General features: G+C 51.9%; 6 protein-coding genes across 6 annotated transcripts; 2 read left to right on the forward strand and 4 right to left on the reverse strand.

The window, feature by feature from the left end:
• Positions 1 to 1331: 1331 nt before the first annotated feature.
• On the forward strand, positions 1332 to 2416 carry N7484_007681 (nicotinate-nucleotide diphosphorylase (carboxylating); the record flags this gene model as incomplete). Its single annotated transcript, XM_057118068.1, has 3 exons — positions 1332 to 1487; positions 1545 to 1600; positions 1678 to 2416. The coding sequence occupies 3 exons, from the start codon at positions 1332 to 1334 to the stop codon at positions 2414 to 2416; spliced, it is 951 nt and encodes a 316-aa protein (XP_056971103.1).
• A 251-nt stretch (positions 2417 to 2667) lies between these two features.
• Positions 2668 to 7488, reverse strand: N7484_007682 (putative anucleate primary sterigmata (ApsB); the record flags this gene model as incomplete). Its single annotated transcript, XM_057118069.1, has 3 exons — positions 2668 to 5400; positions 5457 to 7252; positions 7305 to 7488. The coding sequence occupies 3 exons, from the start codon at positions 7486 to 7488 to the stop codon at positions 2668 to 2670; spliced, it is 4713 nt and encodes a 1570-aa protein (XP_056971104.1).
• Positions 7489 to 8133: 645 nt separating this feature from the next.
• On the reverse strand, positions 8134 to 12410 carry N7484_007683 (Sec7 domain protein; the record flags this gene model as incomplete). Its single annotated transcript, XM_057118070.1, has 2 exons — positions 8134 to 10031; positions 10094 to 12410. 2 exons carry the CDS (start codon positions 12408 to 12410, stop codon positions 8134 to 8136), a joined length of 4215 nt encoding a protein of 1404 aa, XP_056971105.1.
• Positions 12411 to 13895: 1485 nt separating this feature from the next.
• N7484_007684 (unc-50 family protein) lies at positions 13896 to 15000 on the forward strand (the record flags this gene model as incomplete). Its single annotated transcript, XM_057118071.1, has 5 exons — positions 13896 to 13999; positions 14056 to 14155; positions 14215 to 14230; positions 14288 to 14625; positions 14689 to 15000. The coding sequence occupies 5 exons, from the start codon at positions 13896 to 13898 to the stop codon at positions 14998 to 15000; spliced, it is 870 nt and encodes a 289-aa protein (XP_056971106.1).
• A 387-nt stretch (positions 15001 to 15387) lies between these two features.
• On the reverse strand, positions 15388 to 16304 carry N7484_007685 (PDGFA associated 1 family protein; the record flags this gene model as incomplete). Its single annotated transcript, XM_057118072.1, has 3 exons — positions 15388 to 16020; positions 16123 to 16190; positions 16259 to 16304. 3 exons carry the CDS (start codon positions 16302 to 16304, stop codon positions 15388 to 15390), a joined length of 747 nt encoding a protein of 248 aa, XP_056971107.1.
• Positions 16305 to 16748: 444 nt separating this feature from the next.
• On the reverse strand, positions 16749 to 18134 carry N7484_007686 (putative MFS monocarboxylate transporter; the record flags this gene model as incomplete). The annotated part of the gene is made up of 1 exon (XM_057118073.1): positions 16749 to 18134. One exon carries the CDS (start codon positions 18132 to 18134, stop codon positions 16749 to 16751), a length of 1386 nt encoding a protein of 461 aa, XP_056971108.1.
• Positions 18135 to 18283: the final 149 nt, after the last annotated feature.

Below are 18283 nucleotides of genomic sequence, written 5' to 3' on the forward strand. Positions count from 1 at the left end.
CGGTTTCTGATTCGGCTTGCCTTGTCTACCGATGCGGATTCCGAGACAATCATTTTGAGTCAATATACCCAAGAACTTCACGTAGGAGCCCGTAGATGTTATATACGTCCCCAAGTGATCATCTAGGTTACGGTCAGATCTCATAACTGGGCTACTCGATTTCAATTCACATAAGGACCCTTGGGAACTTCCCTGGATCCCTGGATCCCTCACCTTCACTCTGGGCAGGTGGATCCAATCCAGTATCAGATCCCGATCCATTCTCGTGGTCGCGGGAAAAAAAAAAGAGAAAAAAAAGTTATGCAAATCCCTGACCCGCTCCGCGAATGTATAATCCTTCCAGAAAAATCCATCTGCGGATGTGCTCAACTGGGTAATGTGGAGCATATTACCTGATTTGGAGCTGGTTTGGACCAGCTCGAATACGAATACCAGTCGATACCCAGAAAAGGGGGAGCGTCCCAGGTCCGTGCCGTTTTTCCCGGAATCCGGTTTTGGTGCCGAATTGCGGAAGTTGACAGGATCAAGATCGTCACGGGAAGACGGGTAGAACGGTGTTATTTGTGGTTTAGCTTGGAACTTTGTTTCGGATTCATGCCTTGTACTGCTGATCTCGTGCTGGATCTTCGGATATAGGTAATAGCGTGCACGGATTAATGAATGACGGACTATTTGGCGCCAAGTATGGAGTTGCGTTCGGTTGAATCTGGTTTGGATGGGGGTATTGGCATTAGATCGATCCATATGTCAATTATTGATTAATTTAAGGCTGAATTTGTTCCATTATTCTACGGTCGTTCTGTGGAGTGATGTACCCTAGCGCCATCGGGTGTATAAGGTCGGATGCATTGCATAACCACCTGGAACTATCTGTACTAGTAGCTAGCAGTAGCTAGTAGTAGTTAGTAGTAGTTAGTAGTAGTTAGTAGTAGTTAGTATGATTAAGAATCCGCACACTACCTACCTAGCGTGCCAGACAAACTTTAATTATGATTCCGATTCATGTGTATTCAAATGTTGTGCAGACCTCGAGATCCATGCATGTTGATGCAGACTCGGGTGGAATCTTTTGATGTTGTACATACTGCGAAGTCGTGATGGATCCCACTGACATCGTCTGTCACAGCCTGACCCTCCCCATATCAAAAGTTGAAACCCATTGAATGAAGATCAACCAAAGACAAAAAGATCATAACCACACCTGCTCGTTCTCCCCGAGAATCCACGTGACCCTCCGAATCAGTCCGATCCCCGCGGGGACAAATCAAGCAACATGAGATCCCGTGGATCTCCCCCACCTTTCTCTTCAGCTCTTCAAACAAGTACATACAATGGCCTCAACATACGGTGATGTGCAGCATCTGCTGCCTGGCAACTACAAGCGTCTCATTGCCAATTGGCTAGAGGAAGACTGTCCCAGCCTGGACTATGGCGGCTTTGTCGTCGGCGAGTCAGAGGGTGAGGCGCGGTTATTGGGAAAGAGCAAAGTAAGTCCAAGATACACACTCGCAAGCCAGCATACATCTGATATATTATTGAACTAGGGTATCATTGCAGGTGCCCCCTTCGTCGACGAGGTCTTCTCACAACTTGGATGCACGTACGTTAGCAACTCAATACACTCACTTTCTACCCCGCGATCCAATCGACAGCGAATACTGATAATACTCCCCACAGCATTGAATGGCATATCAAAGAAGGCGAAGCCCTCTCCCTAAACCCCATCCACCACTGCGCCACCGTCCGGGGCCCAATTCGCAAGATCCTCCTTGGTGAGCGCGTCGCTCTCAACATCCTCGCTCGCTGCTCCGGGATCGCCTCCAAAAGCGCCTCTATGCTTGCCGCCCTCCGCGCACAGGGCTGGCAAGGAACTCTTGCCGGAACCAGGAAGACAACGCCGGGGTTCCGGGTCGTTGAGAAATACGGTATTCTGATCGGTGGGGCGGATCCCCACCGGCACGATCTGAGCCATATGACTATGCTCAAGGATAATCATGTCTGGGCATGCGCGAATAACCGCGCTGCGGCGGATGGAGGCATTGCGGACCCGAAGGATATTGTGTCCATTGCGGCGGCTATCCCGAGGGCGGTCCAGGCAGCCAAGGCGGCCGGTGGGTTTGCGACCAAGGTGGAGGTTGAGTGTCGCAGCGTGGAGGAGGCCAATGCGGCCATTGGCGCTGGAGCCGATATCATCATGTTGGATAATTTCACCGCGGAGGGCGTGCGAGAGGCGGCAAAACAGCTGAAGCAGGAGTGGGCAGGAAAGAACCGTTCATTCTTGATTGAAGTCAGTGGCGGGTTGACCGAGGAAAACGCCGCGGCGTACACATGTCCCGATGTGGATATCTTATCCACCAGCTCCATCCATCAAGGTACGAGCATTGTCGACTTTTCCCTCAAAGTCTCGCTGCGGTAAAGAGATCTGTTTATGATTCCCAGGAAAGTATGAATCTCAAGAATGTATTGTGAAATAAGATACAATAGAAGAGGAAAAATAAAACAGAAATACCCTCAGAAATCCAATTCAACGCCTTCATGATCATCGTGGTTCTCTTGATCATCACATATGGCGTACAAGTCAACGAGGCCTGGAAAGTCCGAGCCGCAAACAAAGAGGAAGGGGGTATATAGTACACGAAAAATTAAACTGCATCCATCACCTTGACTTCAAACCTCAATATCTAAGATGATGCCTTCCCCTTCGCTGGAGCTAGGATTTTCGTCCGAGACAGGGGCTCGATTGCGTCCAGCGTCAATAGCCCCCGAAGGTTTGCGGGTACGCTCACGCTGAAGCTGATCACGGAGCTTCTGGTTCTCATTATCTCGCTCCTCCAGTCGCTTTCGTGCACCGCTACGGTCAAGGAGACGGCCCTCTCGTTCTGCCTTGAGTCGCTTCTCCAGCTCGTGCAATCGGTGAATCCACTTGTCGTCCCCGCCCTCCCAGTTGCTCTGTTGTCCACTGCGCGTCCGGTGAACCATTGCGCCTGAGTTGTTGGTATTGGCTAATGTGCTGCCTGAAGACGAGTAAGTTGGTTGCGGCAGACCCGAGGTACCGCGGGTGAGGCCTCGTTCCGAGCGTGGTTTCTCGCTGTTGCCCGATGTGGAGCTGTGACGGGTCAATTGGCGCTCTGCATCTGCAGTAGAGCTGAGCGACGGGGACCGTGGACCCGAGGCCATCATTGCGGCGGCGGCCGAGGATGCTGCCCCGTGGCCCCGCGTGTTGGATTGAAGCAGATTGATTTCGGCCTTTAATAGCCGATTCTCCCCTCGCAACTTAGACAGCTCCGATGTTGAGCTTGAGTGCGAGTGGTTTCCGGCACGCATGTTCTTGACGGCTTCTTCAACACGATCGAGTCGCCGGACACGCTGAGCAAAAGAATGCTCAAGATGCTGGTAATGCTTGTTCAGGTCAACCTCCACGGCTCTGATGCGGCCCTTGAACTGCGCGACCACGCCCTCAACTGTCTTGATGGCAAGCATCAGGTTGCGGCTAAAGCCTGGCCAGAATAAAATGTTGCCAATGACTTCCTGGCTGGGAAGATTGCCGTTGATGAGACTGTTGGAGTGCGCCCAGTCTGGACCACAGATCGAGGAGAGTCGTTTCCAAATCGCCAAGAACAGTGAGTTGCGTTCGCTAAGTTGGTCCTTAAATTGTTGCTCAAGAGACGTGAAGCGCTTGCGGTCCTGGTTGCGTGCATTCTCCAGATCTGTAATTCGAGAGTTGCTTTGGGTGATGGTCCGAGAAGCCTGCTGGTGAGACTTGAGTGCCTGCTCGAAAGATTGCTTATCAGCCCGACGGGACTGACGCTCGCGCTCTAGGAGTTCAGAGAGTTTCCGAGACTCAAGGCCGTGGCTTTCTAGGAGAGCATCCCGGTTTCGAAGTAGCGATTCCTTCTCATCTAGTTGAGATCTGACACTCTCCAGCTCAAGAGCGGTGGACTCCAGCTCTTTCTGAAGCTTCATGATATTGGAGATCATGCTTGATCGGCTGCCGCTCAGATCTCCGAGTGTCTCTCGAAGGTTGTTCTCAAGATCCATAAGCCGCTCCCGCCAGGTCGAGGTTTCAATCTCCTGAGTCGATAAACTCTTCTTCAATCGTCGCGCCTCTTCCTTGGCCGTTGAAGCTTCGCGGTTCAGCTCGTTCATGATTCGCTGGACTTCTTGCTTCTCCTTGCTTCCAACTACTTCGCGCTGGTGTCGCTCATCGGCAAGTCGTTGCTCGAGCTCTCTTGTCTTTTCTTTCTCGCTGACCAGACTCATGTGGTACGTCTTCAATTCTGACTCCAAATCTCCGATGCGAATCTTATCACCATCTTGCTCTTCTCGGAGGAATGCGATTTCATTCTGGCTGGATTCAATTTGCACAGTCAGTCTCTGTACCTTGCTGTTAGCCTCAAAGAGGCTCTTCTCCAGAGACTCCATGTCGCCGTGGGTCTCTTCAAGCTCCTGTTGGACAGCCTTGTACCGCTCTAGATTGTTTTGCGCATCTTCTTCGAGTCGAATGATCCCCTCGCTGGCCGAGCGCATCTCTGCCTGCAGCACCCTGAGGCTCTCGTCCTGGTTCCTTAGGTCTTCACCCATGCGCTGACACTCAACAATCTTCTGATCAAGTTCTTCGCCAAGGGCATCAAGTTCCTCTTGAGCCTCAGCTCGGAGATCTTGGAAGGCAGCATCGCGCTCATCAGCCATTTGAAGGGCCTGGTCTCGCTCTTGAAGAGACTGGTCCCGCTCCTGCTGCAATTTCGTCATTTCCTCTTCGGCTTGATCCACATCAGCTTGATAGGCCTTATCGAGAGCCTCCAGTTCCCTGACGTATTCATCCAGCTGGCTGCGAATGGCCTGATTTTCGAGTTTAAGGGTTGACACCTGATCCCGGAGCTGCCCATTTCGAGCGTCGAGCTCCTCGCGATCCATATCACTACGTGATACGCCGCCATCACTGGGTTCAGAGCCAGGTCTTCCTTGCGCCCGGGAGACCGAACGGTCAAAGATACTGTCTCCAGCCACGGACCGGCCAGCATGGCGACCATGGCCAAGCTTCAATTCCTCGATTTCTTGGTAAAGACGCTCCTTTTCTCTGTTGCGGGACGTGAGCATGGATGTTTGGGCGCTGACCTCCTTTCTCAATTCGGCATTCTCTTGCTTCAAGAGTTCCAGCTCCACCATAAGTGTGCTATTGGAGGTACTCACCGCAGCAGCGCCACGGTTGCCATCCCTGTCCAAGGCTGAGTTATACGAAACAGTGGAGTTACCTCTATCCCGCGATGGTATCTTTGAACCACCAGCTGACGTATAAAGCTCACTCCGCAGACGAATGGATTCGTCTCGTAGTCGTCGGTTCTCCTCTTCAGCCTGCTCACGAGCTGCCGCCTCTGCATCAAGCATATCCTTCCACATGTCCTGTACAGAAAAGGTTACAACTATAATATAGACAGCAACAAAGGGACTGTACTTACCCTCTCCTCCCTCGCGCCGGATTCTGACGCGCCGGTGCGGTTCTCGCTCAACGATTTCACCATTTCGGCAAGGCGCCGCTTTTCACTCTCCCTTCCAATGCTCTCAGATCTCAATCGTTCAATTTCAAGCTCATAGGTTTCGATTCTCTCACGCAAATAAGTGATCTCGGTTTCATTGGCGGATTCCCGGTCGCCTCCTTCGTCTGATGCTTCAGGGTCATGGTTGAGCATAGATTCCTTGTCTGATTGCTGATCTTTTAACTGTTTTTCCAGCTCACGAATTTTGCGCTTCAGGCCTTGGCTATCTTTCTGGATCTTCAGCTTATCCGACTTGAGTTCAACATTCTCTGATATCATTTCCTTTATTCCTTCCTCAGACCGCTTATTCAGCGCTTCGTTGAGGAAATGGATGCGCATTTTGAGGTCGAAATTTTCTTTTGACAAACGATCAATGGTGCTGCTTTGTTCTTTGAGGGTCATGTTGCGGCCAAGGCCACTTCGCCCAAGCGCCGGAGTTGAAGCACCAGTGCGCTTCTCGGGAGACGGCCCCATATTGCCAAAGTCTTCTCGGAACCGTTGCGCAAAAGTGGTAGGTACCTGGATTCCCTTGACACGCTCTGCAATTGCCGTATCCGTCGGGAAATCTCGATCCTGAGGTTTGGCCTTAGGCGTTGCCGGTGCTGATGTGTCCTCGAATCCAGCTTGATGCCGGGGGGACTGTGGTGAACTCTCCTCTGGCAAAGTCTGCAGACTCCCATCGACTTGCCCGGCAAGGGGCCGCCTCTCTAGAGAATTCTCTTCACTATATCCTGAGACCCCAGATGCCATACTTCCTAGACTGGTCGTTCGGGTCATGTGGCCGCGCGATCCTGGGTGCAATCCGCCCCAGTTGTCTGACGCTGCTCCTCCAGATTGAAGCGCATAATCTGCTCCCAGCGTCGCATCGCTGTGTGTGCCATCTGTGTTGGTCGTATTGTTGCTGGCGATTGAAGAATGTGAGAGACGGTTGGCGGATTGACGGCTAGTCAGGTACTTAGGCCGGCTTCCACTGCGACGACTGCCCCCAGCACTGAAGCTTTGGTCACTGAATAGCCTTGATTGAGCAGGGGATAAACTGCGAGAGGACTTTCGAAGCTTGGAGGGCGTAAGCTGTGATTCATCAGACTGGGAAACTTGAGACCTGAAAGCCCGCTCGTCTTGAGAAAATTGGCTGTTATCAGGGTTGTCTTCGGATAACATGGATTGGTTGCGGCGCATGTTTCGAAACATGGCAGCAGCTGAAGGCGATGAAGTCAACGAGTCTAGCGTGCTCTCGTTGCCGACGAGATCTTCTCCATGGACGGCCGTCGTAGGTTCAGGCTCGTCATGGTCTTTGGTCTCGTAGGAATCCTCTTGGTAGTGACCATAGTCCGGGTTCGTGTCCGAGGGCGGGATGAATGAGAATTGTGACGATTCAGTTTGTTGGGTCATGTCAGGGTCGTAACCACCATCGACACCGACCAGGTAGGTATCATCCGCGCCGACCCTTGGGCCGGTCCCGGCGACGTCAATGGTCGAAGGTTCCGGTAGAAAGCTTGACTCCATGTCCATCAATTTGTGGCGCATTTCGCGCTCCTCAATGAGCGTCTGATTGTTTCCTCGCTCATGGTCGCCATTTTCGCTCAAGGGGAACAAGCTACTGTCGTCGCGATCGGTCAGGGGAGGAAGGATACTGATGTCTTCAGAGTCCGATACCGCGGTCGTTGTTTCATTCTCGAGTGCTTCGGGCCCTGTCTCAGCAGTGGATGTCGTGATTGCTGGATTCTCTTGCGCGTCGTGGTTCCCGCTCTCTGTTGGTGAGTCGCCGACGATAGTCGGGGGGGTTTACCCCCGGCGCGTCCTCGGCCATGAAGAAATCCGAGCTCTTTAAATCGGCATCTAGGGGTGAAAAATCTTTTGGGGTGTGGAATGCGCCAGATTCGTGAGAGGGGATGCGCACCGAGGGCGGGCCTTGGATGACGATCGGAGTTGTAGCTGGGGCTCTGGTCGACATGGTGACCGGCAGTCTGGGCGTTGTTTTGGGTCTCCACTAGCTGTGCGTTTACCCACTTGAGCACCCCTTGCGAAACGAATAGGATTCGACCGTCATAGTTGACAAGTCCGTGGAGTCATGGATTTTCATCAAAGTAGAATTGTAATAAAAAGAAAGACTGGCAAGGCTGAGACAAGCAGGAGCGACTCGCGTCAACAATGGATTAGAACACATATAGGCACCATATATTACAGCTAATTGCCACGCAATTATCTACAATGACCATGACCACTCGTGTAAACTGAAGATGTCAACTATTCTCACTTGACCAGATCACATCGACATCATTTAGGATTTAAATTTCAACATAATAACTAATCATGGTATCCATAGCGTCAGTCGCTTCGTAGTCCCAAGCATTAAAATCAAGATACATCCAGCCCACGTCACCGCAGAAAATAAAAGGCTGGACCAAGAAAGGTCCAGAATGAAAAATGTACACAAAAAGGGGGGAAAGAGAAGACATTTAACCGCCCTGTGGCTTTTGAAGATATCTGATGTATATGCCGAAACCCCTCAGCCTGGAGGGTATTTACATCGGGTTTGAGTGGTTCATAAGATGGGGAAAGATGAAAAGAAAGGAAACCAGAACTTTCTCAAGGTAACTCAGGTCAAAGCCGTAGTAGCCTCTTCAGCTGGTTCCGTAGCTCCGGCCTCGGCCGATTCAGTATAATAGTTGTTGGAAGAAGCATATATTTTCTCCTTCTGTTTGATGGCATTGCCAAGGGAATCAATGTAGGTTCGGAATTTGACAATCTCACGTAACAGATACGATGATTTGCGTTCCCAGTTGGCCATCGCCTTGGCGGAATTCGGGTGTCTGGGGGAGAAGGCCAGGTGCATGGCTGGACGCAGCTCATTGTGTCTCTGGAGGTCGTCTTCAACATTCTTCACATACGCCTGCAGCGCCTTCAGTTGCTCTTCTTCGGTCAAGTTGGAGGCCACCATGCTCTGCTGAGGGGGACTCCAATCGCTGATGTTGACGCGATCCGCAGGCAGCCTGGGTCGTACGCTTTGATGGTCGATTGAGCTGCGGATTGAACTCTGAATGCTAGGACGAGGAGCTCCCGAAGATGGTGGCGGGGACCGATCTTCGCCGGAATTGACCAGCGCGCTGTTGATGACAGCGTCACTCCAGCCATATTCAATATTACTGATGCCTCCCACCAATGGCTGCTTGGACAGCCGTGCACTCCAGTAATTAGCTGTAGAGACGAATTCCCGCACAATCTCCGGGGTACCGGCCTGAAACAGATGGACGGCTCCAGTAGGCAAGCTTAAAGCCCAGACGTGAGGCCGGGACTTCGAGTACCCAGGAGGAGGCAGAGCACTCGCAATAGTCTGCCGGAGCATAAACTTCCAGAGCTCTTCCGCATTTTCCGTCCAGTTGCCACCACCAACCACAACACCGCCGCGCTGCTTCGCTTTCTGCCGCATGGACTTGGTTGTACTGTTAAATGAGAAAAGTCGCATCCAGCCTTGTTGAATGACGGCAAAACAGTCACCCCAATTGCGATCTTTGGCACGCTTGTCCACAGCATCCAGGTGATGCTTGTGCTTGACACTGCCTTCCTTGGCCCATGGAGCGCCAGCCAAAGCTAAGGTCTCATCTTCGAGGAGAGGGGTCGTTCGCTCCGATTCTTCATAGCTATAGACAGAGGTGGCGGAATCTTCGCGAATAATTGCCTGGCTCAGAGCGTTGGCAAAACCAATAGACTGTTGATACTCGCCGCGAGGGTACTCCGAACCAAAAGAATCCACCGAAGCAGACGTAAACTTGCCCAAAGAATACTTGCTCCACGTGCTAGATGTAGTTGGGCTCCAAACAGACGATTGGTCGTCCAGGCTGGTTCGACTAGAGCCCATCATTGACGGAGGATACAATCTCCCAGCTCGAGACCGGGGCTTGGAGGACCACCGCGCTGCTGCATGGCGAGAATCAGCTGACCGACCACGAGGGAAGATGTCCGAGCCACTCTTGCTGATGGTACTGGGACTTCGGCGAAGTGTGCTTGTGGAGGGACCCAAAAAGTTATTGGAAGACATGCGAGACACCTCTCGACTCGGCGGAGCACCATGAAGTGGAAGTCGTTCCTTTTGGATAGAAGTATAGAAATCCTTCAAAACTGCTTCAACTTGCTGTTCCCAGGCTCTCACGGTCCCGGTAAACGGGTTGTTCACCAACGGACCAGCTTCGGTCTTACCCTCATTGGGATTTCGGCCCGTATTATCCCCATCCAAGGAGCTACAGGCAACATCAGGGGGAAATGTGGGAGAACGAGCAGATGAGGGCGCCGAAAGTGCCGAGTCCGCGCCCGAGGTTTTAGAGCGGTTGGCTGGGCGTAGCGTTTCGAAGCTCTCTGGAGCTGCATCCATGGCAACTCGATGGATTGTGGGCATGGTGTTTCGCACAAATTGGGCTTTGGTCATCTTCTGGTCGATGTCGGCCAAGTGCAGGTCGGTGTTCAACAGAAGAATAGAATAACAAATGGTATGAACGACGTCTGCTGTGTCATTAGTAAAAATCCACTAGATGAGAACTAAGTTTGGCGGAGCTAGAACTTACCAGTCGCCTTGAAGCCGTGGCTTGGATTGCAATCACACCACCGGTTTGAGAAGGCATCCAACACCCGGTCCACCTGCTGGGTCTCTCCTTTGAGCACCAGCCGTTCACAGAGACTGCGGAGTGCAGCCAGAATATTGAAATTCGACCAGTCGAATAGTCGCATGTAAGCCTCTCGGACAGTGGCCCGATCAGGATCGCCAAGCCAAGCTGCAGCGGGATCACTGCCCACCACTTGGTCTTGACTATCGAAGAGCTTCTGGGCCTGCTCCCGATCTGTTGCCGTAGGTCCATCCTCGATAGCCTCGCCTGGTCCATCCATTGTGTCGTCGATGTCGTCGTCTGGTTTCGGCTCTTCGGAGTCAATCACTGGTGTAGTAGAGGCAGTTTGGTAGTGTGAAGCTTCAGAGATGGCAGGAGACTCCGGGACATTGCTGTCTGACGGGAGTGCTAGCTTGTTGGCTCCTGTTAAGCTGTCCTGGGACGCATCGTAAGTGGTTGTCGTCTTGGTGGTCGTCACTTTAATAGTACGTGAGAAATCCTCTGCGACCGGTGAGAGCGTGGTGGCCGCTGCAATAACTGATCCCTTCTCCTGCAAGGGGGGATCGGCAAATGCAATAGACTCAGTTTCTTCACCTGCTGAGGATTGATCATCGGTGCCGCAGGTTTCTGCTAGCGGCGAACGATCTTGACCGCGAGCGGAGCTTGGAGGCTGGAGCGTGTTATTGCTCTTAGAGCCGCCTCCCGGGGCTGAAACACTCTCCCTGGGCTTCTGTGACTGCAGGTCCTCCGGGCGTTTCCCCTTTATATCTTGCTTTCCGGGCACCTCATCAAGGTACGGATTCATGACCTTTCGCAAGCTGCTCACCGGGCTGGGTTGCGGCTTCATGGAATCCAAGGTATGCGGTGCCACATCCTGAGGCAGGATGATGGGAGGTGGAACATGATCAGCTACAGACTTCTTTCGCCGGCGAAAGAACGAAGACTTTTTGTTTACCACTTGATGGGGCCCCTGGCGAGTTGGGGTGGGAGTCGTCGCTACTGGAATCTTGGGTGGCTGCAGCCTTGCTCCTTTCAGGTTGACCGCCGTCCCAGTGGAGTCTTTACTTTCATTTTCCTGGAGGTAAGACACATCACTGGCATTCGAACCGGGAGAGTCTGCTAGATTTGGCGGTGCGTTCTTGGATGAACCAAAGACACGCCGGAAAAATCCCGGGCGTTCCTTTGCATTGCCTGGAATGTTGTTGTTGGTAGTAATCGTGGTGGTCGTACTAACCGCTGCGGGTTCCGGATGAGGAGGAGGGAAAGCCGGCTTGTTATATGATATCGTTGGACTAGGCGCAGGGGGATCCAAAGCTGCCGGATACACCGGGGGAAGTTCGAGAGTTGTGTCACCCGATATGTCAAACTCGTTATCTCGCACTCTGAGGGTCCCTGTGCCAATATTCTCAGGGCGGGCTTTGCGGACCTGCGGGGCCTGTGCGGATTTGACACTGTTGCGCCTGGATGCCACTGGTGTTCGTGACGCGGGGCCGGTTGGAGTCCTGTAGTCGTTAAATTTTCGTGGTCCTGCTGGCACACTCGGCGTTGGCGCTGCATCATCGTCGTACATGAGTGAGTCCTGCACGATACCCGCATCGGCATACGGGACGTATTTCTTGGGACCACAGTCGAAGCTAGCCGAGCGCCGATCCAGGCCATCCGAGTCCGCCCGCCCCCTGGGGATTCCATATGGGTAATCCGTTGTCGACGAGCTACCCTTGCTGCCCTTCCGAGCATCATTCGATCTTGGCATGGTTCCTACACCACCCCGAGAGCCTATGGCATCTCGGCTGCGAGCACTGTCCATTCTCCTGGGCACTGACTGGTAATTGGAGCTGCTATTACTTCGGCGGCCCTTGGCGGTGATTGTGGCGTACCGATTGCTCCCATCATCGTAACCATAATCTGCGTCGGAGGACATGGACGAAGAGAAAGTATGTCCTCGAAACCGGCCATGGGGGTCGGTGTCAAAGGCCGAATTGAATAGCCGGTAATCGTCCATAATGGATGAATCAGGGGCCCCGAACTGGTCAAGCGACAGGAGCATATTGTCTACAATGGACGTGCGAGCGGCGTGCTTGGGGGAGAGCGAGAGGTCATGGGGGTCACGCTCATCGGTCGACTCGCTGACCCGCGGCGCATTCTCCATTGCATCTGGAAATGCATCTCGAATAGAGGGCCGGGCCGGGTACTTTTGCTTGGGGCGATACTTTGCGGTCTGAGAGGGAGGGGTACATGGAGGAGAAGTAGCTGCGTAGCCATCTCGTTGCTGGGACATTGTCACGGCTGGGAACTTGAGGAGGTTAGTTGGGATTGCACAGATTCATAGATTCATGGAATGCTTCAGGGCCCAGCTCTCACGCCAAATTAATTTAGCCCTGAGAGTTGATCCCAAGGAAGATTTCCTTTTGCCGCAGGAGCTGCCACGTACCGGCAATGCCCAATGCTATAGTTTCTTTGAGCTTTCGTGGCCCAAATGGCGTCCCGACACGAACTGCAGATCTGGGAACCGGGTCGCAAAGGCGAATTGAAGCAGGTGGGATTTCAGACAGTCATCGCATGTCCAAGTAAGGGGTGAGGGCAGCGACGGCTGCGTGCAGGCAAAGGAAGGAAAGAATCGGGGTTGGTAACAGGCCTGAGGAACAAGAAGAAGCCGGGGGCGGGACGAACTCCTGAGAAATTAAAAACGGGGGTTTGGTACGGATACACCAAGTGGACCAGGAACCAATGTGCACCGTGCGAGGAATGTATGATTTGTTAACAAGAAAAAGAAATGAAAAAAACAACGTCTTCGAAGTGATTTGAATTGACATTGATTTGATAGATTAGTCTCGAGTCCTTTCCCTTGTATTAGATCCATTGGTGAAACAGGGGGAACAAGTGACAGGAGGTTCGAATCGACCGTGATCACTATTGGGGTACATACTATGTCCTGGTGCGTATTCTCAGGGGCTGATATGCTAACTTCCGCCCATTTTATTTCTACACCCAAACCGCAAAAGACGGTGAACAGTTTTCTACAATCCAAATCCCATCTGACACGTCCTTCTTCACCCTTTGCCCTTCTGGGTCCGCATTCATGGTGGATCCCCCCATCTCCAAAGTGGGGATGGTCCTTTACGCCAATAATCTCCGAATCTTTTCAGTGGCAGATATACTCCACATGCATGGGATTCTCATGATAAGTGGCACTGTGATACAAAGTCTCGGACCCTAGTTAAATGTTAAATAGAGGGGGTATAACTCTGGAGTCCTGTAAGCCGATACATAAGATTTACAAGGTGGGCCATAGGGTTCATTGATAAGACCCTGGATTTCTAAGAAGTATGTGACCAACATGACCTGCGCTCAGTATAAAACCCCCCTCGCAGGTCACACAGGTCCAAAAGCCTAACATGCATATCAATCCTGACATGTACTGGTATGGATTAGGAAAATTTTGCTTGCCACCATGATCCAGTGACATTTTACGTCGTATCGAATAAGAATAGCACTACTTAGGATGGACTAGGTTCAGGAGGTGGATCTTGGAAGATGTCATCCATATACTGTATGACATCTGGTAGGTCGTGCTTTTACTGGTTACTAGATGTCTATCCATTCTCGTCTAGTTAGTTGACTAACTATCTAACTAGTCAAACCTGAAGTATGGGGCATCAAGCACGTGACGATGACATAACAGCCTCCGACACGTCGTCTCATACTCGATCGCAAGTTGAGTCTCCAATGATCCCCGGCTCTTGACCAGAACGGGCCTTCGACCATGAACCCGCACATCTCCGTTCCCCGCCAACATGCTGGTCCAGCCACTTTTGGCTCCACGCCCCGCCGTGGCTCAAGTGTCCGCATGCCACGCTTCTTCAAGAGGTAAGAGGGGGGGGAAGCCCAATCCAGGAACATGGAGAAATAACCTTTCATGACAGGCTGTTCAAATTTCCCCAGATGGACTTTGAGATGGCCATCTGGGAGATGACTTCCTTGTTGATTGCACCCAAAAAGGTCTTCAAGTCCATCTACTACCATGTAAGTTGAGTCCCGGCTTTGCGGCTTTGTTGCTAGTATGAAGCTAACCCGTGTCACAGAAACGTGAGTCTGATCGTCACGAATACCAATGATTCTATGCGATAGTCTCATGGAGTACTGATTCTGCAATAGAAACGAAAAACACATGGCACCGACCGGACCCGTCCTTCACATATCTCCTCTCTTTCTTCCTCCTCCTCACAGCCTTGGCATGGGGCCTGGCCTACACCCACTCGTTCGGGGCTATCGTGAAGCTCTCCATTCTCTTTGTTTTTTTTCATTTCATCGGATCTTCTCTCCTAGTCTCGACAATTGGCTATTTCGTCATCGGCCGACTGTTCGGTCCCAACGGAGCGGCCGCATCTCTTGCCAGTCTCCGTGGCTCTCGTGGCCGCCGACGGGGTGCAGCACAGGGTCTCTTCGCCCAGCCTGGGGAAAAGGACCAATTGGAGTTTGGATACTGCTTTGATGTAAGACTTGGTGTCTCGTGAAACGAAGCAATGGGTTTATAATGCTAATTCTTCATGCTCCAGGTTTCGAATCGCGCTTTCTTTCCCTTGTACCTCCACCTCTACGTGGTGCAATTCCTACTCCTCCCGCTTCTCACGCGCAGCCCGAGCAACTTCCTGGCCACTTTTCTGGGCAACACCCTCTACCTCTCCGCCCTCATCTATTATACTTATATCACCTTCTTGGGCTACAATGCCTTACCGTTCCTGCACAACACAGAGCTTCTGCTCATTCCCATTCTGATCTTTGCCATTTTGTGGCTAGTTAGTCTGATTGCTGGCTGGGGCGTTGTGATGCAAGGCCGGAGTGTCGTGGGGTTGTTCTGGGGGGTTTAGGTAAAACACATGAACCAAAACCCTGCATTACTGCTCAATGGCCATACTTTTGGTCATCTCTTTAGGGATGTCTACTTGACACCCTGTGTATGAAATTTCATTGTCCTTCATTTCGTTTTTATATTTTTTTCTAACCTTTTGATGTCTCTCTTGGCTATGCATTGAAAGATAAATTCCTGTGTTGATCTGCTTGGGGGCGTGTCGGTGTACATTGCGCTTTTTGTTTCATATATCAGAGGCAGTGCCATGGCTTCTCGACGGTGTTTTAATAGAACTCCAAAATATTAGGTACTTTGGTAACCTATGACATTCCAAGGTTGCAACAGTTTGTTTCAATGGGTCGTGATTCTTGATAAATACTCTCAAAACGGTATATTGGAAACAAGTCTATTTCTTCTTTCCACCCTTCTTCACCGGCTTCCCCATAGCCGCAGCCCTCAGCTTCTCTTCACGTGCGAGAATGGCTGCATTACGCTCTTTGGCCTGCTCATCTCTTTCCTCCTTCTCGGCCTCCTTGCGAAGACGCTCCGCCTCACGCTGCTCCCGAATGATCGCCAAGCGCGCCAGATCACTCCGCGCCTCGTCGGTCTTGCCCTCGGCGTGAAGCTTCAGGTACCGCTCCCGAGCTTGTTGCGCCTGGAGAGCCTCGCGTTCTCGGCGCGAAAGCTGGGAGACGTCTTTAACAACCTTCTTGGGCTTGGGGGCATCGTCATCTTCCTCTTTGACTAGTTGTTTCCGCGACTGGGCAGTGTGGTTCGGGTTTGCGGGCAGCGCTTCATCCTCCGAGGCATCGGAGTCCGAGGGAGGGAGATCTCCAACCTGGGCAGCAGCCTTATTGCGTCGGGCCAGTGCAGCTTGCTTCTTGGCTTTGGCTTGGTTGCGGCGTTCCTCGCGGGTCAATTCTGCGGAGTTGGCGGGGGTGCTGGTACTAGGTCCGGCGCCCTCGGCGTCGCTCTCCTCAGAGCTCTCTTCGGAGGATGATTCCTCTTCGGACGAGGATGGTACTTCATCAGCTGGTTCCTGGTAGTTTATGTTTGTCAGTAACTGAGCCACTCTCTTGAACGACTAGAGTGGTGGGGGTTTGGTGGGGGTTTGGGGAGGAGAAAAAAAATTAAAACATACGCGCCAAAGACCCACGGCGTTGCCATCTTTATCGAGGGGCTGAAGATCGCGACTGAAGTGTTTGCCTCCTATTTGACGTGTGTGAGCCTTTCAAGTGGTTTGGATTTCATTGAGACGGCTGTGCATGCGACCATACCTCCTCGCGAGGGCTTGAACTTTCCACCACGACCACGGGGCGGCATGATGTAGAACTGGAACTGGGAAAAATAGGCGAAGCCCTGAACGGTCTATCGAGGGATTAAATAGGACTCGACGTGAAGTTGAGTAGATATCTGTGTTGCGCGAGTTAGTCCATACGAGTCATTGCAGTGAGGACAATCTCGAAATGGAGGGAACAGAGAAAAACGTTGAAGCTATTGACAATATCTGGATATAGACAACTCACGTACGGTGGTAATTTGCAACCAAGAGCTGAAGGGCAAGTACTTGGAAGGACTGGAAAGACAAAAACTCGCGAGTCACGGCGGGCGCATTAATCACATGTGGGGTTTTGTCTCGTCCATTCAAATCCTCGATTATGTTAATCCCACTTCCACCGAGATTTTCAAACATGAAACATTGTATTTCGATATGGAACTATGGTATTTACATTCTCTGCTCCATGCAAGGGATAATATCATAATCACTTATACGCGGGCAATCCCTGTGCCCACCTTGCACACTCGAGCCCCGATCAGCGTCAAAGTGCCTGCAATAATGGCACTGCCCATGAACATCTGTGCGTACAAGTATTGTCCACCATCGCTCGATACTAGGGCACCAGCAATAGGTGATCCGATCAGGGCAGCGACTGCCACCACGCTAAGGACCATGCCCATGCGCACTCCGGTTTTCTTTAGATCGGTCGTAAGTGTGCTCAGGGTAGCAGGGAATAATGACTGGATACCGGCTGCACTCAATCCATAGAAGGCAGCAAAGGCCCACAGGCCGTTCATGTTGTTGACGGCAGTCCAGCAGTATGCTACCAGAGCAGTGGCGCAACTAAACGGGATCAACAGGTTTAATGGGCCGGTGAATTGATCGGCCATGAAGTTGGGGATCAATCGTCCAATCAATCCAACTCCATTCATCACCATCAAAAGGTAGATGGATGTCGTTTCCGAGGCACCGATGATGTCGGTGCTGAAACTACCGATATAGAAGAAGGCCACATAGAGCCCCCAGAAGTTCAAGAACATTCCCACGGCAAACAGCAGATATGGGAGCTCCTTGAACGCCGTCCACTCCACTAGTGGCCCACTAGTACGCGGGGGCAGCCGCTGTTTGAATAGCAACACACAAGGAATCAACGTTGCCAAAGTGATGAAGCCCAGGACGCGCATGGTCCACCCGTACCCAATCTGTGGCAGCAGACGCAACACCACGGCTGGGAACACGAGTCCACCGGTGGCCGAGCCTGACGCTGTGAGACCAATTGCAATCCCCCGCCGCTTATCAAAGTAGGTTGAGATCAGAGCCAAGGTTGGGCAAAACATCAGCCCGCACCCAATTCCCTGTCCCAGTCCCTGCGCCAGGAAGAGCTGCCAGTACTCTGTGCAGAGCGATGTCATGAAGATACAGAACACCTCCAGCGTGGCCCCGACGGTCAAGGTGAAGCGGAAGTAGCCCGCATCAGTGGCTCGTCCGGAAAAAGTGCCGATGAAAAATAGCAGGAAAATCTGGATGCTGCCCACCCAGGAAATATCCGACGGGGATCGGCCTAAGGAAGTAGTGTAGTATGTCTGAAATACGCCGAAGCTGTTGATGTAGCCCCATGTGTTGAAGATGATCATATGCCCCAGGGCGACCTGTAGCCATGCCTGAAAGCCCCCATCTGGCGGCGGGCCAAGATCTTTCCCGGATTCGCGAGTCCGCACGACCGATAATGTGCGTGCTACAGCACTAGAATTGGTAGGGACCTGCGATAAATCATTGGGAATATACTCGTCACCGATGTTCGACTCTTCATCGGACGATGGACTTGGGAACGAGTCGTTGCGTTCGACATTTGAATGGTCCTTTTCGTTGACCATACTCGGGATAATCAATGAGGGATCGGGTAGAATGTGGGATTCAATATCTGGATTGTCATGACTGTATAGAAAAAAATGAAGGCCTGGGAAATCTAAGAAGCAGTTGACTCATGCAAAGACCCATTAAAAATCAAAAATCCCTGCCATTC

The sequence above is a fragment of the Penicillium longicatenatum genome (genome assembly GCF_028827895.1).
Source record: "Penicillium longicatenatum strain IBT 33135 chromosome Unknown contig_4_segment0_segment0, whole genome shotgun sequence".
NCBI lineage: Eukaryota > Fungi > Ascomycota > Eurotiomycetes > Eurotiales > Aspergillaceae > Penicillium > Penicillium longicatenatum.